At 42.6% G+C, this 25,365-nt stretch overlaps 1 protein-coding gene across 1 annotated transcript in view; it reads left to right on the plus strand.

Moving 5' to 3' along the window:
* LOC124612705 (probable enoyl-CoA hydratase echA8) overlaps positions 1-25,365 on the plus strand; it is a 69,155-nt gene that overhangs the window by 23,495 nt on the left and 20,295 nt on the right. The window contains exons 2-3 of the mRNA XM_047141052.1: positions 3,640-3,893; positions 5,847-5,991. Of these exons, the coding sequence (XP_046997008.1) occupies positions 3,640-3,893; positions 5,847-5,991 (399 nt within the window). The remainder of the gene's footprint in view (positions 1-3,639; positions 3,894-5,846; positions 5,992-25,365) is intronic.

The raw sequence follows: 25,365 nt of genomic DNA on the forward strand, positions 1-25,365 counted from the left end.
TTTTGCTGATGATGCAGTTATCTATAATGAAGTACTATCTGAAAGAAGCTGCATAAATATAGTCAGATCATGATCGATTTCAACATGGTGCAGAGATTGGCATCCTATGACTATAATATCAATGGGTCACACCTGGAATTGGCCAACTCATACAAATTCCTTAGTGTAGCACTTTGCAGGGATATGAAATGGAATGATCACATAGGTTCAGTCAGTGGTAAAGCAGTTGGTAGACTTCAGTTTATTGCTAGAATGCTGGGTAAGTGCAATCAGTCTATAAACGAGATTGCTTACAAATCACTTGTGTGACCCATCACAGAATATTGTTCATATGTCTGGGAACCGTACCAAATAGGGCTAACAGGGGATATTGAACACATACAGAGCGGGGCAGCGTGAATGGTTACAGGTTTTTTCATCTGTGACAGAGTGTCACAGAGATACTGAAGGAACTGAACAGGAAGGCTCTTGAAGATAGATGTAAACTATTGTGTGAAAGTTTATTAATAGAGTTTCAAGAACTGGCTTTGAATTATGACTAGATATGTACTACAGTCCCCTAAATACCACTCACAGAAGAATCATGAGGATAAGATTAGAATGATTACTGCATGCACAGAGGCATTCTAACAATCATTCTTCCCATGCTCCATACATGAATGGAATGGGAAAAAACCCTAATAACTGCTGCAATGGGACATAACCTCTTCCATGCACCTCACAGTGGTTTGAAGAGTATAGATGTAGATGTAGATGTAGAAGTAAATGAAATAGCACAGATAATCTCTAATTTAAGTTTACCCTCTACAGTGCACTGTGCAGTGGCTTATTTAGATTTGTAGGTGTGATGAATGAGGCCTTTATCTTTATTCTGCTCATTACCTTTCTTCTGAATAATCTTTTCACTGTTCACTTGCCTAAGAATCAGTTCTGCTGACAAAACCAGCATCTCCGTGCCTCATCTCCTGACCGAGCGAGGTGGCGCAGCGGTTAGCACACTGGACTCGCATTCGGGAGGACGACGGTTCAATCCCGTCTCCGGCCATCCTGATTTAGGTTTTCCGTGATTTCCCTAAATCGTTTCAGGCGAATGCCGAGATGGTTCCTTTGAAAGGGCACGGCCGATTTCCTTCCCAATCCTTCCCTAACCCGAGCTTGCGCTCCGTCTCTAATAACCTCGTTGTCGACGGGACGTTAAACACTAACCACCACCACCACCACCTCATCTCCTGGACCAGGAATCTTAAGAAGCTTCATAATGCTTGAGATCCCAACCACTTGGCCTGCATAATTATTACATGTTTGTGACTTCCATTTGAAACTCTTTGTTGTTGGTTGGTTGAAAATTATTTTCTCTCATCACACCCAGAAAGTTGATATATTCTCCATAATTTCTCAAGAATTGGTCACTTTCTGCAGGTGAACTGACAGCTTTCAGAGCTTCCTGTGGACAGCTGAACAGCAGAAATTGTAGTTTAGGAGCAGGTGTAAACCTTTTGTAAGTAAGAATAGAACTGAATAGATTGGATTTGGACACTATTTTTGTGAATAGAAAGCATTACCTTATTACACAGCCTGTAATTTGCAAAACAGTTCTAACAGGAATCTTAAGAAGCTTCTTAATGCTTGAGATCCCAGCCACTTGCCCTGCATAATTATTACATATTTGTGACTTCCATTTGAAACTCTTTGTTATTGGTTGGTTGAAAATTATTTTCTCTCATCACACTCAGAAAGTTGATATATTCTCCATAATTTCTTAAGAATTGGTCACTTTCTGCAGGTGAGCTGACAGCTTTCAGAGCTTCCTGTGGACAGCTGAACAGCAGAAATTGTCATTTAGAAGCAGGTGTCAACCTTTTGTAAGTAAGAATGCAACTGAATAGATTGAATTGGGACACTATTTTTGTGAATAGAAAGCATTACCTTATTACACAGTCTGTAATTTGCAAAACAGTTCTATTTATACAAATTTACTTTAATTGTGTGTAGGGAAGGATACTTTGTGTACCGCTGTCAGTCCCCCCCCCCCCCCCCCCCCCCTCCTGTTCCAGTCACGAATGATTCATGGGAAGAACGATTCTTGGTAAGGTGCCATGTGAGCTCATATATCTAATTTTACTTTCATGATCTTTATGCAAGATGTGCATTGGAGGAAGCAATATATTAGTTGATTCTTCTAAGAATGTATGCTCTCTGAAAGCAGATCATGATTCAGAACATCTCTCTTGCAGTATCTACCACAGGTGTTGGCTGACCATCTCCATGATGATTTCACACTTATTTAATACACCTGTAATGAAACAAACTGTTCTTCCTTAGATCTTTTCAATTCCCTCTATTAGTCGTAGCTGGTACACATGCCAGACTGACAACTATTTCCTTTGTGAGTTCTTTACACTTCCTGAGGATACTTCCAATGAATCGCAGTCTGACATCTGCTTTATCTGCAATTAATTTTATGTTGTTGTTCCACTTTAAATCATTCTAAACACATACTCCTAGATATTTTATGGTTGTGACTGCTTCCAGTTTTATTACGTAATAGATATAACATTTGCAAAAGTGATCCTTTGATCACTGTATGCAAAAAGAATTGTAATTTAATAAAGAATTGTCAACCAGGACTCAAGTACACTACTGCTTTTGCAGTACTTAACAGACCCTGTACTGACTGAGCATTGTGGCCACAATAATCCAATCCTCCACAGAAACACCCTTCCTAAAACTTTTCACTGCTTACAGTAGTTGCTTTGTTCTTTCCCCCTCAATGTGCCTGTGGTTGCTTCCTTCTTTTCCCTGTGAAGATGCTTGTTTAAATTCTCTGTCTCTGAGACTTCTAAATTGGATGCCCACAAACAGTCCCTCAAATGAGACATTTCAATGTCTCAAGACCTTGAATTGTTTGTAAGAGCTTGTGAAGGAAAATTTCTCAGTTGCTACCTAGAAATTGATCATATATCAACCATCACAGGGGGAAAGAATAATTATATTTACTTTCAGAAAGAAACAAACACTGTCTGAACAGACTGTAGAGGCCCAATGGTACTGACCGGCCGCTGTGTCATCCTCACCCCTTAGGCGTCACTCGGTGCAGATATGGAGGGGCATGTGACCAGAACACCACCCTAATGGCCATTGTCAGTTTTTGTGACTGGTGTCTGCTACTCCTCAATCAAGTAGGTCCTCAATTGGCCTCACAAGAGCTGAGTGCACCCTGCTTACTAACAGCGCTTAGGAGACCTGAATGGTGACCCATCCAAGTGGTAGAAAAGCCCAATGGCACTTAACTTCAGTGATCTAATATGAACTGGTGTTACCACTGCAGCAAGGCCATTGGCTATATTTTATTTCATAACATTATGAAAATTAAATGACTGCAGGAACAGATTTATATCTGTAATTATCACTTTTCCTATTTGTACATAATTCACTTAGGCATGTGCATCAGTCACAAAATTTAAACTGTTTATTTGTTTTTTATGTTTTTCATCTAGCTATTGGACAAATGTCATGGTTTTTAGCTGCAGCATATAAGTTTGGTGGATTTCTATGTACTTCCATTGAAGCTGTAATTGCTATGTGTCTTTTGTGACTTTGTTCTTTACTTAGAGATAATTGAAATAACCACATTTTCAGATGAAATATTGGTGGACAAAGTATTTGATGTAACCACTATTGGTATCAATAGACCAAACAAGAGAAACTGTGTAAACCCTGAAGTTGCAAGAAAACTCCGAGCAGCTGTTACAAATTTTGAAGATGACCCTTCTTCCTCAGTTGCTGTTTTGTATGGTACTGGAGGCAACTTCTGTTCTGGATTTGATCTGGAAACTTTGGCAGAAGTGAAGAGTTTTGAGAATTTACGCAAGGAAATTGCAGCAGGAGGAATGGTGAGCACTGGTGTAACCTGATAGTATCAAATATGAAAAAGAAGAAAAGAAAAAAATTAGAATGAACCTCCTCATTCACAAATTAAATCACTGAGCAGCAATTCATCAATTACAGTTATAAATAACTCTCACAGCAGAGAACATTCCATTGCCTTCATACATCACTCAAACTATATTTTATGCAGGTCTACTTCCTTTAATGATAATCAAAAGGCAAGTAAATTTTGTCATTGAAATTTTTGTTAAACACACCGAGGTGCATAAAAACCTCTTCAGGTGCAACTGTGGGTGTCTTACCTTTTTCAAATGTTATTTAAAGGATGAGAAAAAATTAATAGTTTATTTTCTAATTATTATGAGATTTACTTTGTGCGAATGCTTAATAGAATTTAAAAAATATATTTTCTGCTGTTATGTCTTGAATAATGTCCCACTTATCAACTATCAGCCATCTGATGAACTGGACTAGTGCTATCTTTAGATGTATTAAAGATAGAAAAATTAGAAATATATAAAACCATTAAAAAAGTGTAATTGATATCATTGTATATTATGGGAGTAAAATTAACTTACGACATTAAATCAAGGACTATTAGGAGAGGAATCTAAAACAATGGTGGAATCACAGCTGCAAATTTAATTGTGGCTGTTTATCCATTAATTCCAAAATATATTTTTTCTGTCTGTTGTTCAAGTTTTGATGGTTTTAAAATAGACTCTATTGTGATTTTGGTACTGGAAACATGTACGTCATACTATATCATGTATCAGATGTGCATCATGTTTGTGTCCTCCTCATTCTGTTTTCTACCTCTCCTGTTTTTCTTTTTGTCTGAAAAACTGGTGGCTGTGTATTGTTTTGTGGTTTGGTTTTCACTAAACAGAATGACAATGGGTGTTACATGGTGAAAAATCAACTTTCAGGCATGAGGTGTGACACCAAATATTGTGAATACACTGTGGAACTCTAGTGATACTCAATGTCTGGACCACAACTCACTTCCTGCTAGATGATCTATGCATGGAGGAAGACATTTAACTGAGTTATGAAAAAGCCAGTGTGGCTGATAATTTTTTTTAAAAAAAAAGAAAAGAAAAGAAAGTTATCTGGCCATACACACAGTTGCAAAGAAGTTGTATGTACAGTTTTCACTGAACTATTCATCTTAAACTGTTGGTCTAATGCCTGCAATATTATAATTCAGTCCACTGATCTACCATTGTTGACTTAATAACCATCACAATATCTATAATACTACATGAGCTATGATCTTATTTCTCCGTCGTTTTTAATGATGTCAAAAGAGTGTGTTATTAACAATAAAGATTATCTTCTTCTTTCGTTAATTTTCTTGTGCCTTTGTCCTGCATGTGTGCAGGGTTGTGATGGTTATTGATGGTTTTGGCACAGTTAATTTAAGGGGTGGCTGGATGCCCTTCCTGTCACCACCTCGTTACCCTTCGGGTCTGTGTGTAGTGAGAGTTATGCAAAAACTTTCAAAATTTTTGCAAATTGTGCAACTGAGGTGCGAATTCGGTACCAGCCCAGACTCACCTATTCAGATGTTGGGAAACTGCCTAAAACCACATTCAGACTGGCTGGCACACCGACCCTCATTGTTAATTCACTGAGCAGATTTAATTGGGGACTGGCACATCTCACCATCCCAGAAGCAGCGCTTTAACATGTGCAGTTATCTGGGTGGGTAATGATGACATGGTCACTGGTTATTTATATCCTAAATTGATCTTTCATCATTTATTATTTCAGTTCTGTTATAATTTCATTTCTAATATCATAAGATTTTCATTTGGTTTGACTGTCACTTAGCCAAGAATTTCTTTGCTATACTATCATTCTAAAATTATTATTATACAATTATTGTTATTGCTTTTGTTACTAAAAATCACACAGTTGAAAAATTATCATTTAAATATTTTTGTCTCTGATAGGGATTAACAAGAAGGATTACAAAGAAACCTCTAATAGCTGCTGTCAGTGGCTATGCAGTAGCTGGTGGTTTTGAACTTGCGTTACTGTGTGATCTTAGGGTTGTTGAAGAAACAGCAGTCATGGGAGTATTCTGTCGACGATTTGGTGAGCTTATAACAGATTTATCATAGTGAAGCCCAACAATATCATGACTACAGCCTAATAGAATGTACTTTTAATGAAAATAAATTATTTTCGGTGGTTACATTGTACATAGATGGTAGTAATGACTGAACTTAGTCTGGAGTTGATGACAAAGGAGAGAAAAATTTCTAGTGCTGGCACATGCTTGCACCTTTTGGTTAGTAATGAGGGTGTCATTAGGTGTAATGATCCCTTAATTTTTTTCTCTTTCATTAAGAGCTGCAGTACTGAACCATTCACAGATCAGTCCAGTATCAGTCTATCACAATCCTTTAACACTATGAACAATTTCTGGCTTAGCTTTGGACACCTAGTGCTTCATGTCCAAACAATGAAAGAAATTACAGATGTGGTATGATACTAAATGTACAGGTGTTGTATGAATATCCCTATTTTGAGGTAGTTTTCACTAATGATAGATGAATACTTTATTGTGAAATAACAATAGAAAAAGACATTGTTACTCACTCCATGGAGGAGCCATTGAGTGGCAGGCAGGCATATTGAAAATAGACTGCTAGATTTTTTTAAAATATCAGACCAAATCCTTCATCAGAGGTACTAAAAGGAAAAAAATGCACACACATTTGCAACTCACATACATATGTTCACTACCATCTCTGGAGCTTGCCAGGCAGAGACACTTGCTCTTGATGCTGAGTCTTAGAATACCTGGTACATCTGCTCATTACAGCACTTACAGTAACAAAGGTTTCAACAGGGAGCAGACTATACTGGGCAGACTGACCTACCCAGCTGTAAGACTACACAAGATGTCACTTGTAACATAATAGACTGAGATTCACTTACTATAATATGTGATACATCTGATTTCTAAACATCACAATATTCTGTAACTTTAAACAATGGGAAATCCAGGATGGAATGTAACAATATTATAAAAAGGATAGTTGCTACTCACCATGTAACAGTGATGCTGAGTTGTGGATAGCCACAACAAAAAGACTGTCATAAAATAAGTTTTCGGCCAACAAGGCTTTTGTCAGAAACAAATGACAAAAAAACACACACACACACACACACACACACACACACACACACACACACACACACACAAACACACAAGACCACACTACAAGCAGCAGCAGTGCATGATGTGAGAGGCAACTGGATGGGAGTAAGGAGGAGATGGGGTGGGGAGGGAGAGGGATAGCAGAATATGGGTGGAGAACGGTGAAGTGCTGCTGGGGAGTGTGCAGGGATGAGGTGGAGAGAGGGTAGAGCAGCTAGGTGCAGTTGGGAGGTTAGACAAAGGGGAGGGGGGGGGGGAGGAGGGGAGCAGAAAACAAGAAAAGTAAGAAGACTGGATGTGTTGGTGCAATAGAGGGTTGTGTAGTGCTGGAACATTCCCATTCCAGCACTAAACAGCCCTCTATGCCAGCGATGCACCCAGTTTTTTATTTCTCTCCTTTTCTGCTACTACCCCCCTCCCCACCATCTAATCTCTAACCTCCCGACTGCACCTAGCTGCTCTACCCTCTCTCCACATCGTCCGTACACTCTACCCAGCAGCACTTCACCATACCCCACCCCTACCCTGCTATCCCTTCCCCTCCCTGCCCCAGCCTCCTCCTTAGCCCCAACCAACTGCCTCTCCCATGATGCGCTGGTGCTGCAGCTCGTAGTCTGGTTTCAGCTGCCAGAGACTGTGGTCATGGTTGTGTGTGTGTGTGTGTGTGTGTGTGTGTGTGTGTGTGTGTGTGTGTGTGTGTGTGTTGTCTATTTTTGATAAAGGCCTTGCTGGCCGAAAGATTATTCTGTGACAGTCTTTTTCTTGTGCATATCTGCGACTCAGCATCTCCGCTATATGTTGAGTAACAACTATCCTTATCATAATATTCTATAATTTTATTGTATGATTGTATGCTTATGGTCATGTGTTTATTTTCAACTACACCAATTAGTTTTTAACAACATCTGAAATAAAAAAGAAAATACTTGAACAGAATGTTCGTTCAAGATGTATAAAATGAAATAATTGTCTTGAAGTAAACTTGTTAATTACTGATTTTAAATACAATATGGAGTAGTGTGTTTTTGCAGAATAATTAGGGTTGATGAATGGCATTGCTTCTATTTTGGCAAGTGAAATATTAATTTATCTGATGAGAATATACATACTGTAGTATTAATTGTTAAAAATACTCATCATATAATAATTAACACTCAAAGCCTCTATATTTTATGAAACCAATTTTGAAACATATGCTTACGTTTTTTGCTGAGCATAATGTCATGCTCAAATAATTTTGTAGAGAAATGGGGAAGCCTGAATGTTCCAGTAAGGTATGGTCTTTCTTTTACAGTATGTAATGAACATGGGTGTCATCTTAAAATCGGCCATCTTGAATCTACGTCAGTTTTTTTAAATGGAAAGGAGGTTTTGTGATACACCAAATTACATCAGCATTTTCTCACAGGTTCATTCCTGTAAACACAGTCGAATTAGCTGTTATGGTTAAAAAATTACAACACATTTTGGTTGGAATTACAGACTGGACTGTTCTCCATAAAGGACAGTCGTTTAATGTGTTCAACAAAGTGTTCCTCTCAGTCAACATACATTTGAAGGCACTTAATCCAATCATCACACGCTCGCAGAAGCATTTCTGCAGAAATGCTGGCACATGCATCTTCAGCGTGTTACTCAAGATAATGTCTGTTTCTTATTTTCTCTGCATAAACAGTCCCACAGATAGAAGTCAGGTGGTGTGAGATCAGGTGATCTTGGTGCCACTCCACAGAACCACTTCAGCCAATCCAATGACCAGGAAATTGACCACCTGACTAACCACTGACAAACAACTGCTCCATTTTGTGGTGGAGACCTGTCCTGTTGAAAGTAAGAGGGAAAGCTGCCATCTTCATTCAGAACTAAGGGAAACACCACTTCTTGCAGCATTTGCAGGTAGCATTGAGCATTTAGGTTCTGGTCAGTTAAAATGGGTCCGATTACACAGGTACCTCATATTCCACACCACACCATAACCTTTACATCACCAACTGCCCCGGAAAGTTGCATCCAGTGTTGATTCTGGTCACTCCAATGTCTGTAGTTGTGATAAGAAATTTTTGCTCATCACTGAACAGGATACATTGTGCACAAGAGGGATCTTGTTGAACTTGCTCTAGGGTCCTCATGCAAAACTGCATACATCTGTCTGGGTCGTCCCCTCCTAGATGCAGAGTAGCTGAATCTTGAATGGATGCCATCGATAAGCATGAAGGATCTGTACTATCAATGGCTGGCTAATTCCATATTCTGCTGACAGACGTCATGTGCTGCGGTGTGGGCTCTTCACGGAGGATGCCAAAACCATTGTTGAGGTCATCTCGTCAGTAGCAGTTTTTGGATGGCCACTCCATGCCTTGTCAGCCACAGTCCTATTTTCTTGGAATTTGGAAATGAAGCACTTGACTGTGTTATGTGAAATTGGATGTCTTTCTGGGTGGCAGTTATTAAAATCTGCTGCTGTGACATGGAAACTCCCTTCTCCAGAGATCAAAATGTCCTCAATTCTCTCCTCCTTGATCAAAGCCATCTTCAGTTACATATAACGAAAAAAAAGTGTTGTAACTTTTGAACCATAACTGGTATTTCAAATCTGCTTACAGGAGTGAATTTGTCAGAAAATGCTGATGTTACTTGAGATTAAAAAAAAAAAAAAAAAAAATTACTTAAATTCAAGCTGGCACCCACATTCAGTACATACTGTAAAAGATAGACCACCTCACCTAAACCATACTGGAATATTCAGGTTTCCCCATTCCTGCGGGATTTTTGGCATAAAAGGGTGTACTGCAACTTTTGACCCACTCTGTACTGTAAATACCAAGCATTGTTGAGATTCTAAAGGGGCTCGTGGCTGCAAATGCAGAGAATCAATAAGTAAGCAAGGGAGTGCATCAGTGTGTAAGAGTGCTGTTGAATTCAGTGTTTCAAGACTCTTCATTTAGCAAAACTCATGCAAGCAGATAAGAATATGAAAGACTCCAAAGAGTCACTCAGGATATCTGCAATGAACATAAATTATTATTATTATTATTAACTTGATTGGCCACATTTGACCACTTGAGTCATTCCACGTTCACTTTCTCTTTGAAGATTGGACTACTTGCTTCTTGTGCTCAGCTCAGTACTTTTTCATTCGTTCCAAATGCAATTTTCTTAACTCGTCTGAAATCTCTTACCAGTCTGCTGTGCGTCATTTCTGCTGAAAATTTATGATTCATAAGGAGAGTGTTAATTTTGTTTTTGTTCTCTGCATCAGTAATTCTAAGTCCAACTGCCTCAAGATCTTGCTGAATTTCTTTGACTCACTGTCCTCCTGTCTTTTTTCTGAGACTTCTCATCACTAGTTGTTTTAATAAATAATAATGTTTAAATATGACACAATGTTTGACACCTCCTATTCAGCCAGATAAGTAACCAGGTACTTACAAAATATTTTCCTGCTCCAAAGCTCAGTTTATTATTTTGCAAAAACTATGATATAATGCTGTGGATACTGAAAACAGTTAATATTTTTTTACTGAAATTTTGACTTGATACTCATCCATGTTGTGGGTAGGAGTGTTACACACTACAAGTGGCAGAAGTGCCTGAAGGGATTCAGTCTACTCTCACCCTAAAAGGGATCTTCTCCTTTTTTCCAACTAAGCATAAATTTAAAAAAGCAGACAAAAAACGAAAACTGAAAACCATGGAAAATTATAAAAATAACTATTACTACAAACAATATCTAGGAATATTTAACATAAAGGGCACTAACATGCGAGACCTTCAACAAGATAGTTATGAAATTCATACTGACAACATCAAGTCCACAAGAAGACATTTATGGATTCTTAAGGTGTGATTGTGAGCTAAGATTTTTTGCTGTAAATAACAATTTGGCAGTGGGTAGTCCTTGTGTACCTCCACACAAATGGGCGGGAACACTTCAGTGTTTCACTGCTTGCAGAGGGGACTCAGTTTCATTACTGGGAAATGTGTGGTCAGTGAGACCCAACCTCCACACAGGAGGTCCTCGATGACCAGGATGAGATCGCCAATCTAGGGCTATCATGCTCCTCCTGATGTCCATTTATTGCATTTCTGCAGCTGATGCAGGTGTCCAGTGAACCACCTCTTCCAAAGATTCTGGCTCAGCGACTACAAGTAGCCATTTATGCAATCTGTTGGTGGGAATCTCAAGGATAAACACTATGGGGCTGCATGTTTAAACTTCTGATGCTGTAGTTATCGAGAGGCTTGTTGTGATTCACTTAAGAATTTATTAACTTCCCACCTAATCACTAAATACCATCTGTGTCAACAATTTGCCATGTTTCCCGTAATTTTCAGTTATGTTGGCACAATACTTGGCCTTTAGCAAAGCAATCTCATTGCCAAGCTCATTATTTTCAACAGTACCAACAACCATTTTGATGGTGTTTTGAGATTGTTTTGTGGTGAGTGGTCCCGTTATTCTATCTATTTGTTGCAAACTAATGTGTAGACCAAAACACTATACCTTATTTGAATATTGAATATCAACACAGCAATTTATCATCAAAGTTGATAACTGAATACAAGGATACATGCACAAATCTTTTTTCTGGCGCATCTTCTACAGCTAATATAGGACAAGTGCTGCAGTCCAGGTACTAGTTGGATAGTTGTAGCTGGCCACACCACCACTGGTCAAGTGAGCTCAAATATGCTGGACTGGGCCAACTTGATAGATGATCACCAGACTTGTCTTCTGATTTGACAAGTCTTCAATTGGATGCTGTGCTGCTCGCTTCACCCACCCAGCACGTCTTACTCAAGTCTTGTCACAGGCCTGTCCTATCCTATCATGGGCATGGCCACCTGTGAAAGCAATCATTTCATATACCAGCTCTGCTGCAACTTCTGCACAGCGTTTTATGTGGGCATGACCACCAATCAGTTGTCCACCAAGATGAATAGCCACCACCAAACTGTGGCCAAGAACAGAGCTGACCACCCAGTGGCACAAAATGCTAATGAGTACAACATGTTAGTGTTCAGTAGCTGCTTCACATTGTGTGCATTCCAGATCCTTTCTCTGGTACCGTGAGCTGCGGAATTTGAATCCGCGCCAGATGTCATGGATGTCGAAGACCCCTAGAGGTCTCTGCACCATCGCACCGTAAGCCGTGGCAGCGTGCGCCTCCTGGCCCACATTGAGTGTGAGGGCACCACAGTGGAACACGTGGTCCCAGCGACCAATAGTGGCACCCCGATCATGTATTTAAGTGCCTGTGTGCCTGCCTCTCGCTCAGCCAGCGAGTCTAATCATTGCGTGCGTCTTGACCTATCGCCTCAACAACAGACAGCATGTTTACTGTTCTTTGTTTTTATTACTAGTGGATGTCTTGGATTCGTTTGGTTGTCTCTGTCACTCTGTTGCTTCTTGTGTGTTCATCATCATTGTTTGTTCACTGGCCGCTCTCCATTTGGTCCCGCTGCGCTTTCTCGGCCATCCCGCAACCTCTCCGGTCGCGGTTACAACATTTTTGGCGACGAGGTAAACGGTGGTAGTTGTTAGCATGGAGGCAAAGTTGGTCTGTCTTCTAGAGCAACAGCAGCAGCTCATGCAGCAGCAGCAGCTCCAGCTCCAGTTAGACATCTTGCAACAGTCGCTGCGGTTGCTAATGGACAAAGTTGATGCCCGGGATGCATTACCACAACAGCTTCTGAGTCCTCGGGTGTCCGATGCTTTCCCATGTCTGCCGTCATTCCTACCCTTTAATGACGCTAAAGAGGACTGGGAAACCTACTTACATCGACTGAAACAACATTTCACAGCTTTTTATGTCACAGATCACTGCTTGCAGTGGTCGTTGTTTTTGTCTTGGGCCTCCCCAGACACGTTCTTTCTTGTGCGCAAGTTGGCACCATTGTCCGATCCTGTAGCTCTCTCTTTCCAGGAGATATGATTTTTGCTAACAAACAATTATTCCCAACGCTACCATGTGGTCGCTTCTCAGCTGGAGTTCCACCAGTACCATAAACAGCCTGGTCAATTGTATCGTTCCTGGGTCACAGACATGCAGGGTCTCAGCCATCGATGTGATTTTACATGCACCAATCAACAGTGTAAGTTTTCGTATGCAGACTCCCTGATCCGGGATGTGGTGGTTCAGCTGGCTCCCGATCCAGAGGTCTGTACTGCAGCACTGAAACTCAATAACCCCTCCTTGGAAGAGATTCTCCACATTGCCCACTCCTTTGAAATAGCTCAAGCAGCTAATGAGCATCTTATGGCACAACTGCAGGTGGTGGCGATCAAGGTGTCATGGCAGGTTCCACCCTCACGACGTCAACGTGGCCTGGCCGACAGAGGCCAGCACCTTCGGGACACCTCATTGTCCAACGTCTTTGTGGCATCGGTGACTCTGGTCGCCCCTCGTCGCCGGTCGCGCGGCCCACTTCCATCTTGCCCAGAGTGCTTTACTGCATATTCTCAAGCTGATTGTTCCCACTACTGGAAAACATGCACACTGTGTAACAAGGAGGGCCACATCCAATCGGTTTATCGTAGTTTCTCGACTTGCTCCAGTCTGCCCCTCCTGGGCTTCAAGATACAGTCCATGCACTGCAATCGGTCATCCCACAGGATGACCCGTCAGTGCGGAAGCATTTCTTCATGCTCTGCCTTTTCACTGAGGATGTCAGTTTTCAGCTCGACACTGGGGCCACCATTTTCCTGATTAATATGGTGACATACACGTGGCTGGGCTCTCCTGCGTTGTCGCCTCCCTCTTGCCGTTTGGTCACCTACAGAGATGGTTCCATTCCCGCGTGTGGGCAGTTCATCGTCCAGGCAATGTACAAGCATGTTCCCCAGCTCCTTACCCTCTTTGTCGTCAACCATCCATCAGATTCGAATATTTTTGGCCTGGATGCGTTTCCACTGTTGGGCTTTTCAATTTCTGATGAAGTTAAGGTCGTTTTCTATGGCTGTTCCTTTTCAGGACTTTGACGATCTGTGCTTCGCTTTTGTGTCGTTGTTTGCAACGGATCTCAGATGTGCTTCCGGTTTACAGGCACACATCACCCTATGGCCGGATGTGCAGCCTCGCATTTTCTGGGCCCAGCCCCTTCCGGTAGCCTTACGGCCAGCAGTCAAGCAGGAACTTGATTGGCTCCAGGCCACTGGCGTTCAGCAGCTGTGACTTATGGTGCTTGGGCGACGCCATTGGTGGTCATACGGAAACCCAATGGGTCCCTTCGGCTGTGTGGGGAGTTCGGCATTAGAGTCAATGCTCAGTCCCTCGTTTACACTTACCCAATTCCCCGACAAGAAGACCTTCTCACCAAGCTTGCCGGGGGAGCGTATTTTTCAAAGATCGACCTGGCTGAGGCATACCACCAGTCACCCTTGGATGCCGAATCTCAGAACATCATGGTTCTCAGCACACCTTTCAGACTGTATAAGTACGAGCGCCTTCCCTTTGGTGTCTCTTCAGCGCTGGCCATTTTCCAGAGGTTCCTGGAGCAGCTTGCACAGCCTATCCCTGCCTGTGTGAATTATCTGGATGACATCTTGGTCACCGGGCGTTCCCACCAGGAGCATTTGCAAAACCTCAGCGCCTTATTTCACGCTCTGCAATTTGCAGGTTTACGCTGTCGGCTGGACAAGTGTTGTTTTTTCAACCGGAAGTGGAAGACTTAGGCCACTGGCTTAACAAAGATAGCATTCACCCTTCGGGTCATAATGTTGCGGCCATTGAGGCCCTTCCTCGTCCCTAGGACTTATCTGAACTCCAGGTGCTTTTGGGCAAGGTTACTTATTGCTTAAAGTTCTTGCCCCAGGCTGCCTCCGTTGCTCAACCCCTCAATCACTTGCATCGCAAAGGGGTACCTTTTGATTGGACTCCTGCCTGTGGCCAGGCTTTTCCCCATTTAAAGGCAATGCTGAAGTCCACCCCTTGCTTTACTCCCTTCTCTCTGGATTGCCCCTTGGTTGTGGTGGCTGATGCATCGGCATATGGCATTGGGGCCGTCCTCACGCGTCAGGATGCCGATTGCTCTGAACAACCCATCGCTTATGCCTCTAAGACATTGACCACAGCACAATGGAACTACTCCCAGATTGAAAAGGAGGCCCTGGGGATCATGTTCGCCATCCAAAAATTTCACACCTATCTCTTTGGGGCAAAGTTCACCCTCCTGACAAACAATAAACCCTTGGTTATGCTTTTTGGACCCCACTCTCACCTCCCAGAGTGGATGGCTCAATGTCTCCAGCACTGGGTGTTGTTTTTACGAAATTACACTTACACCATCTGGTATAAGCCCACCGCCCACCATGCTAACACGGACACTTTGTCACATCTCCCAGCAGGCCCCGATCCTGCCTTTGACCAACAGGAGTTCCTCTGCTTTCACATTGATTCTGCCTGCCAGGATGCGTTGGACAGTCTGCCTCTTATGGCTGCTCACATTGCCACGGCTACCCTCCGCGACCCTATCTTGCAGCAGGTCTGCACTACGTGGTACATGGGTGGCCCTCCTATGTTACTCATCAGATGCAGTCTGATTTCAGCCCCTGGTGCCACCTGTCCCACAGGCTCTCCATTGTCGCTGATGTCCTTCTGTTGGCCACAGAGTCGGATGCCCATCGGGTGGTCATCCTTCCAGATTTCTGGCTTCATGTGCTCAGTTTGTTGCACTGCGGGCACTGGGGTATGTCCTGTATGAAAGTTTTGGCTCGCCGGCACGTGTATTGGCCCGGCACCGATGGCAGTATTGACCACCTGGCCCGTGGGTGCACTGTGTGTGCGCGTCACCAGGCAGCCCCCCCCCCCCCCCCCCCCAGTCTTTTGCATCCCGGCATGTGCCTCGCCGGCCCTGGGATTGCATGCATATCGATTTTGCTGACCCGTTTTTGGGGTCCATGTGGTTACTTATCGTTGATGTTTACTCCAAATACCCATATGTTGTCTGCATGGCATGCACCATCACAGAGGCTACACTCACAGCCCTGGCCCAGGTCCTTGCCATTGAGGGCCTGCCACACACGTTGATCTCCAATAATGGTCCCCAATTCATGGCGTCCTCCTTCCATGACTTCTGTCAGGCCAACAGTATCAAACAAATCCGTAGCCCCCTTTCCACCCTTCATCCAATGGCACAGTGGATAGGCTTGTCCGCACTTTTAAACAACAGTTGACAAAGACGGTAGACACATCTCCAACCACGTTGGCCCTCGCCCTGTTTTAGAACACCTGTTGCACTATGCCAATTGATGGATGCAGTCCGGCAGAGCTCGTTCATGGGCGACAGCCGCAGACCCTGCTCAATTGGCTGATGCCATCCCCCTCCTGGCCCCACTCCCAGCCCTCGCAGTGTTATGCCCCTGGCACAGCTGTCTAGGCTCGCAAGACTGGACGCAAGGCAGGTTGGACGCCTGGCACGGTCGCCACAGCCCATGGGTGGCATGTGATGTTGGTGCAGACGTCGAAAGGGTTGGAGTGCTGCCATCATAATCAGCTCCGCCCGCGTGCCCCTGCGGGACTCGCACCGTCGCCTCCTCCCCTACCTCCTTCGGGTACAGGCATGGTCCTCGAGTCGCCGCCCCTGCCCCCGATTGCCGTCTCCCCTCGGGCCTGCCGCCGGCCCTCCCTGCCCTCTGGTGGATCAGCGGCTCTCTCCCCCACCCTGGATTCTGGGTCGGCTGTCATGCTGTCATGGATACCTCGGGTGTCCCATCCTCCCCACAAACAGTGGTTGATGAGCCCGGCTCTTTTCCCCACTGCCACCCACCTCGGCACCGTCCGGGGTGTTTCCGCCCCTACGCCCAAGTTTAAGGGGGGGAGGGATCTGGTACCGCGCACTGCGGAATTTGAATCTGCGCTAGACATCATGGACGTCGAAGACCCCTAGAGGTCTCTGCACCATTGCGCCATAAGCTGTGGTGGCGCACCTCCTGGCCCACATTTAGAGTGAGGTTGCCACAGTGGAACACGTGGTCCCAGCGGTCAATAGCGGTGCCCCCAATCGTGTATTTAAGCACCTGTCTCTCGCTCAGCCAGCGAGTCTAATTGTTGCGTACGTCTTGACCTATCGCTTCAACAACAGACAGCGTGTTTACCGTTCTTTGCTTTCATTACTAGTGGACATCTTAGATTCGTTTGGTTGTCTCTGTAACTTCGTTGCTTCTTGCGTGTTGTTGTCGTAAGGTCTCTCTCAATCATCCGTCGTTGTTTCATGTCTGTCCTTTCCATTCATTTGTATGTTCGCAAAATTTCTTTCTTTTTGTGTGCCTGTTAGGCAAAATTTTCATTATTTTCTGGGTGCCTGTCAACAGCTCTATTCAGTGAGTGATCTCCTTTAGTTCCAAATTATGTACACTGTGCCAAAACTTTCCGTGACATTTAAAACCAGTTTAGCATGTTTATGGCAAGAAATGATCTCCCTGCCAATCAAAATACCAATTAGGAAAGGCAACTGTGTTTAAAGAGCATTCCATTCATCAGTCATGATCACTGATGAAACAGCTTGCATAAAACTGCTTATTTGTCTGAGGTGGCCTTAATGTTGTCTCTGTATTTGACCAACCTCATCCTCTCCAAAGAAACCATGTCAGGAATGATCATATGGAAACAAGAAGCCAACAGTTATACTTACCTTAGCAACACATACCTGTTTCACCAACATGGTCCTCTCCAAAGAACTTATAATGGGAATGGGAAGATGGTAACAAGAAGCCAACAGCTCCACTTACCAATTGCAGTCAGCATGGCACAGCAGTACAAATTGGAACAGCAGTAGCATCAAGGGTGCTTACAGATATATTGTCTGGTGTGCACTCTGGGTGGTGAAACTCTGGCAGGAACATGAGGTGACATAATAGAAGATGGTGTGACAGCCACTATCTGTGTCTTTACCTTACATGTCAAAAATTCTGAAGGTGCTTCAACAAACAACAAATTAATAGCTTGAATCATCGTGTTAAATGCCTTGTCCCCTAAGACCTGAACAGGCCTTATAGTGCTTGTATCCCTTAAAGATAGAGCTGAGAACATATACAGCTTACATAAACTGAGTTTCTCACAGTTTCTTACAAGTTCATATACACTGAACCAAACACACACACACACACACACACACACACACACACAACTATTTTGCGCGTTCGCCGTATCCAGCTCAGATGACCAAAAAATGTATGCCACTGTTCACTTGTAGGTCTCTGGTTCCTGCATTCATACTCTTTTTTTTCTGAGTGTATAGTATGATATACTTTTAACTGTATGTATCATGGTATTCAACACAACTCAAGTAGGCCATGGAAATCAGAAAATATGTTAACAGTTTTAACAGACGTATTGGTTAAGTATATAGCTACTAAGTTTTGCTGCTCGTTACAATGGAAAGATAAACTTGGAGTTATTATTTATTCACAAAGTCTACACACTGTTGTTGTAATGCAATGCTCATCACATATTGATTTTTTACATTTTTTGCAACTTTTTCTTGTTTTCGTTTTGTTTATTTGAGATTTGCTTGCAAAACAGTCACAAACCATTTTCAGTTATACAAATGCATTTCATTCTGGCTGAGCCTACACTCATTGGGGAACTAAAATTAGAGGTCCTTTTATCATGCACTCAGTAGTGGATTACACAGAAAATTTTCTCAAGATGTGTATGTAGGTGTAGATCAGGTGTACTGATGTTAGTATACACAAGCACCAGGTTATTCTTCATTTGTATCTTAGGATTTGATGGTCTACAGATAATGGAAGCCATTACCAAATATTTTCCCAGAACCAGTAGAAATAGTCTGTGTCTATAAGTCATGTTCTTTGTTTGAGGATTGTTTTCTATGTAAATAACATATGCTGCTAAGGAAGCAATATCCAGAATATTGTAAAAAATGCTGGGGCCCATCTCTGTGTTCTTCTTTTTACATGGTAATGGCAACAAAACTTGTCCATATTATCAACATGCCTTTTATGCTGTTATATTAATGCATAACATGTAGCTTTTAAAGTGGGTCAGAAGTGGATGCATCATAATGTCTTGTGAACAACATTAGAACTGCTTTTGTTCTTCTTTGGGGCATATGAACTCAGGGAAACATTATCTTCACTTAATCAAAATACAGGCAACAGTTCTTGCCATGAAGGTTGCATTTATGAAGATATGTAGGTCTTACTTCTTTTCACAGTACCAACTACGGACAGGCCCAGTCATAAACGGCCTTGCTAATGGTGGAGTTGTGAAAAAACTGTCAGTGATTATTAGAGACCGGATTATATGCATTTGCATATTTGGCTCCTTTTCACCAGTTATTGCATATTTTAACTAAAACTAGTGATGAGGCATAGTTTTGCTCTGTGTTTACAATATTTTAAAAGTTTAGACTGGAGGTCTTCAGCTCGATCTAGTTTTGATGTCTCACTGATTGACCGCAACCTAGAACTGTGTGCAATTGTTAACTGAGAGGCAACTGCCTAGCGAAATCATTACAGAACAACAACATGAACGAGCAGACTGAGTCAATGCTCCTGCGCCCATGTCCCCAGTTAATCGCCTCCGCTGTCATACCGTTTGCATCAGCAACAATTAAATTAAACTACGCAAGCTTTTAGTCTCATGTCCATTGTTTCAGTTTAGCTTTCTATTTACTTGTGCACAGCTGAACTTTTTTACGGTGTGTAGTGTGTAATGTGTTGTGCGTCATGCCATCCAAAAAAAGAAATGTCGTTTCATAGATAGCTGACCATCCTGGAACATTTACATATGACAAAATTGTTTTATATCGTCAAGTTTGCCAGAGAAACGTTTTGTGCAAAAAAGTTTTCCAATAGACCAGCATTTCAAGACAAGTATTCACATCGCAGGAATGCAGAAGAAAGGACAACAACAATTTCTGAAAGTAGCAAGCTGCAGTAGCAGGGATTTGTCCAAAGGAAACCAAAAAAGTTGATTTAATATAGATCTAAGTGAAGCATTCATTGCAAGCAATGTTCCTCTTCACAAACTTGCAAACCCTATCCTCAAAGGTTTCCAAATATTGCTTAAATCAAAACATACCAGATGATCAACATTACTTAAAAATTACATACCAACAATTTACGTAAATGTTCTGGAAGAAATACGCAATGAACTCAATGACAGCATTATCAGGATTTCAGATGATGAAATTGCAGACACTTATGGCCGTTACATTGCAAATTTAATTGTTGGTACTTTAAAAGAAGAACCTTTTTCTTATTTAGTAGCCTGCAGAGAACTTGAAAAAGTGAATCATTCAATGATTGCCAGGTTTATGACTGAGGGGACTAGAAAAATATTTCCAAAATTTTCTGCAGATGAAAGGGTGTTTGTGTTTAATTCAGATACCGCTCTCTATATGACCAAAGCAGGAAAAGCCCTCTGAATATTTTATCCCAATTTGATTCATGTCACGTGCTTTTCTCATGGAGTACATCGCCTTGCTGAAGAAGTATGTTCCATATTTGCAAATGTAAATAAACTAATTTCATCCACAAATAAAGTGTTTCTAATGGCTCCTGGTCGCTTCAAGTTCTACAAAGAAGAACTACCAAATGTGCTTTTACCTCGCGAACCAGTGGTAACTCGTCGGGTTTCATGGGTCGAAGCTGTGTTGTTCTACAGTGAACATTTTGAGGCCATTAGAGGGGCAGTAAATGACTTCAATAGTGCAGAGGCTTTGGCAGTTTGCCGGTGCAAGGAAGATTTTAATTATTCTGGTGTTAAAAAAGACATTGCTGTGATTAGCACTCATTTTCCCCATTTACCGGCAAGTATTAAAAAGTCTGAAACTTGAGGTTTGGGGTTGAATAAATCTATTCAGTTAATGAATAAAATTATTCTAGTGAATTCCTCATTGCTGGAGGTATTCCCAAAAAACTTAAAGAAAAGTTTAAAAACATTTTAAACAATAATCCAGGCTTTGAACTCTTGTGCCAAATTGATTGTTTTATTAATGGGATGGGCGAACTTTTAACAGAAAAAGTAATTGCCAACATAGCACCCAAATTCCAATGCTGCCCAGTCACCTCAGTTGATGTAGAATGGTCCTTTTCTGCTTATAAAAATGTTTTAAGTGATCGAAGACACAATCTTGCTACTGAACTTTTGGAACAGTACTTGGTTGTATATGTTTACAATAGTATAAAAATGTAAAATAAATTGTAAATGATTTATTGGTCCAATAGTATTAATTAAAAGTTAATGCTGTTCAAAAAATTTATGATTGTATGGTTTTTTTTTTAATAAAATATTACGGATATTTTGAGCGTGCCCCTCTGCGGGTGATTATCTTGAAGTTGGTCCTGTACATATCAGTTGTTTCGCTGCAATGCACCCGCATCGCATCCACTTGTTACTGACAACAGTAGCAAAGAAGGAACAGTTCTTAAAATTAGGTATGTGTCCCCATTTTGCAAATATTTAGAAAATAATCCCAGAATGGGCCCCCTTCCTAACCTCTACCAGAAAGTATTCAGAAAATGATATCAGTGTTCTAAATGTACCGATTTTTCGCATGGCTGGCATTTTTCATCATAACTGATATGCACAGTTTCGACTTTGAGATATAATGCATGCAGTATCTACCATGTTTTTATATTATTTGATCTTGCATGTTTTGACACTTTTCATGCATTTTTTAAACATTTTTCATGCATATTTTAAGGTATTTATGATGCATGTAATCCAGTATCTAGGGATTATATTTCTCCTGGTGCCTATGAAATGGTAGCATACATCTTTTGCTACCCTCTCCTTTTGATTAGTTTCTCTATCAGAAGCAGATTTATCTGTATAAATTTGGCCGGTTATCAGATCAGAATTTTGCAAATCACAAACCCACCAAATCTTCAAGCCATATTTGGCTGGCTTTGAGGGTATGTATTGTCGTGGCAACTTCCACCACCAAATGTAACAGCAACACCAAATGTAGTGGGAAGAGGTAGAAGGCACCGTATTAAGACTCGTCTGAGCTTTCCAAGTGATTTATTGTTTCCAGCTACAATACTACGTTTCACAAAACAACCTATTGGATCCAAAAATTCATTATCCTGCAATGGTTCAGTAACACATACTGTACCCACAGGTACATTCGACTCCACACTTATCCAAAGCGACTGCCCGGTGCCACCAGACACACACTCAAGCAGTTCAATTGGTTTGTTCATTATGTTGAACACCTCTCGCAACAGCTCTGCTTCGACAACAGTTTCCCCTAGCTGAAATAACATTCCACCAAGTTCCACAGTTCATTGTCCAAGGTCAATTTCGGCATGATGTTGATGCAAGAAATCTACTCCTAGGTTCATGTCATAGCCCTCACTTACCCATGGTACTACCTCCATGCAGGCACCAAATCAGACTTTCCCTACGTGGAAGTCAACTGTCGCTGACCCCAATGGTGTGACCTCCTTATCCCCCACTCCACGCATCCTATAACTTGGTGGGTCTAACTTCCTTTGTCCCATTAAACTCTTAGTAGCTACTGACACTTGCGCCCCTGTGTCCAACAAAATCTTAAACTTTTTAGTTCCTACGGATCCTACCACTGAACATTCCACCTCTGCATACGTATTTGTAGCATTGAAATTAAACGAGAGCTCCCTTAGGTGGGTCGTGGGCCCCCTCTGCTGTTTAACAATTGTCCAGCCCTACTAACTCACCTTCTCCATCCTCCACACTGCTGATTTCCACGCCTTCCTCTATTCCTTGGTGACTAGGTAAATTGCCTCTGCACATCTCCTGTACGACCACACCTATAACATTTTATTCCTGCTGTAAATACTGCTTGTCAATCACATACCCCTGTTGCCAGGTATATTTCCTCACATTGGATTGCCAGCTAAACGGCCGAATACAAATATTTCGGAGTCCCTTCACACACTTTCCGTGACACATGTGCCGGTAACCCCCTCAAAAATACATCAAGTGCCCTTTGCTCAGCCCTCTGCAACAAAATACCATTCACTCTGACCCAACTCATAAGTATACTCATTAATTTCTATTATCCTGTCTGCAAATTTCTCTACCGTCTCCCCCTGTCTCTTTGTCATTGTACTCAACCTCTCCCTAAAGCACCGAGCACTATTCTGTTTCTTGAACCTTTGTGAAAGCCACTCCTTCAACTGCTTAAACTGTCCTGTCTTCCTTGAGGCCTCAGAACACCTTACATATGTCTTCGCTTCACCCATTAATCTAATCTTGGCGACTGTTCATCCGACCAACTGCTCATCACGGCTGAAGTTGCCACGTCCTCCACAAACACACACACATCCTCAGATGCCTTGTCAGAAAAGAGAGTAATCAAACTCGTGGTAACTGGATCAATCTCCTGCTGCGGCACCTTAGGCCAAAACGACTGATCCGATGCGGTTTCCCACTCATTTCTAGTTGTTAATTCACTTCTCAACTGTGTATAGTCTGCTGTCAGTTGTGCTACCTTTTCCAACAAAATCCGTACCGCTTCTGGTTCCAACACACCTCGCGTTCCTGACTCTGCCACTGTGTTGCTTTTGTTCCCCGTTAATCTCAAAACAATACAATTAAGTACAAAAATAGCCCGACTCCCTACACCTCAGTACCATCATACACATCAATGTCATACGCAAACCAATACAAAAGTAATTAAATGTCATGAAAAAAAATCTTACTGCCCCAAATACACTAACACTTACTCTGACAACAAAAAATACTACGCCCAAGCAAAACATCTACAATGGCCTGCATAGAGCCATACCCAAAAACACAAAAATGAAAGAAAATGTCCAACACTCAAAAGAAAACTGGCCAAAACTCACCACATCTTGTGACTATAATGCAGGCGGTCGACTCAAATGTCGTACTGTACAGCCAATGTTCACTATTCTGACACTAAATGTAGTGGCAACTTCTGCCACCGAATGTAACAGCAACACCAAATGTAGCGGGAAGAGGTAGAAGGCACTGTATTAAGACTCGTCCGAGCTTTCCAAGTGATTTATTGTTTCCAACTACAGCGCCCCGTTTCTCTCAGTCTGCGCCACCGGGGCCAGCAATGCTGAGGACACCACTTCGCTGTCTGCGAAATGTCTTAGCACGGAATGGCTGCCTCAGTGACCCATGCATGCACTGCTATGTGTTGGCCTTGTACGGCAGCAGAGTTGCGGCGTTGTCAGGATGTGCCAGCAGCCGACTCAGCGGCCTTCGCCTCTGCCACCTCAGTGCCACCTGCTGCAAAGCAACCCGCGGCGCGCTCCCTCGCCAGCATATCTAAGAACGCAGTGACATCGAGTGCCCACAATCCGGTGTACGAATCTGTGGCCCTCACTCTGGATGTCTCCGGTGCATGTTGGGAGCCAAGACGACTGCCCACAGTAGTGAGCCGTGGAGTGGCATGTCGCTGGATGGCTACGGACCCCGCGTCAGCTTCAGAGGGTCGAACCAGCAACCATCTGGGGACTGGAACACTGGTGCCCCATCTGCTGCTGTGTGTAGCCAGTGGTGTGACATGCCCCACCATCCAGGAGAGCTGCCGCACTAGAATGCCCCGCGTTGGCTTCAGAAGTTCGAACCAGCGACCCACTGTGGACTGGAACGCTGGCACCCCATCTTCTGCTGTAAGTAGCTGGTGGTGTGACATGCCCCGCTATCCAGGAGAGCTGTCACACTTGAATGCCTTGTTAGTGAACCAGCACCTACTTATACATGGCTGTGTGCCTCTGTTTTGCTAACACGCTGCTCCGAGTCATGTACTCATAACAATTAAGTTGCGATAGTGGGCCCTTTCTGCTGTAACTTGCACCATGCAAACCACTGCGTTAACTCTTTTCAGCAGTTTGATGGCCCTGTGGCCTCCATTCTACTTCACAACAGCAGGTAGCATAACTTACTGTCAACAGGCCCACACCTGGCTGTAACTTGTGTGCTCAGAAATGTTGTACCAAATCTAACTGTGGTGCCACTACAGTATTGAGTAAATCTTGTCTTTCCTTTGTAAGGGGAAAGCTGCTTATCAACAGTGAAACGATCAGGAGGCAAATAGTTTATCGAAGATTAAATTTAGTATTTCAAATATGTCAGATATTGCAGTAGCTTTGTCACTTTTCAAACGCTCAGCCCTAGTGTTCACATTGTCAAATCCTAAAAATCGGCTTTTTGGCCAAGACCTTTTGAGGGCTAAACTTGCACAATACAGAGGAAATGCATTTGTTTTCCACATTTGCTTTGTGTGTTCACTGTTACAGAATTTTACTCCATCTTCAGGCCATAAGTGGCCCATCAGGGCCATCCGACCACCGTGTCATCCTCAGATGAGGA

This window comes from Schistocerca americana, chromosome 4, assembly GCF_021461395.2.
Source record: "Schistocerca americana isolate TAMUIC-IGC-003095 chromosome 4, iqSchAmer2.1, whole genome shotgun sequence".
NCBI lineage: Eukaryota > Metazoa > Arthropoda > Insecta > Orthoptera > Acrididae > Schistocerca > Schistocerca americana.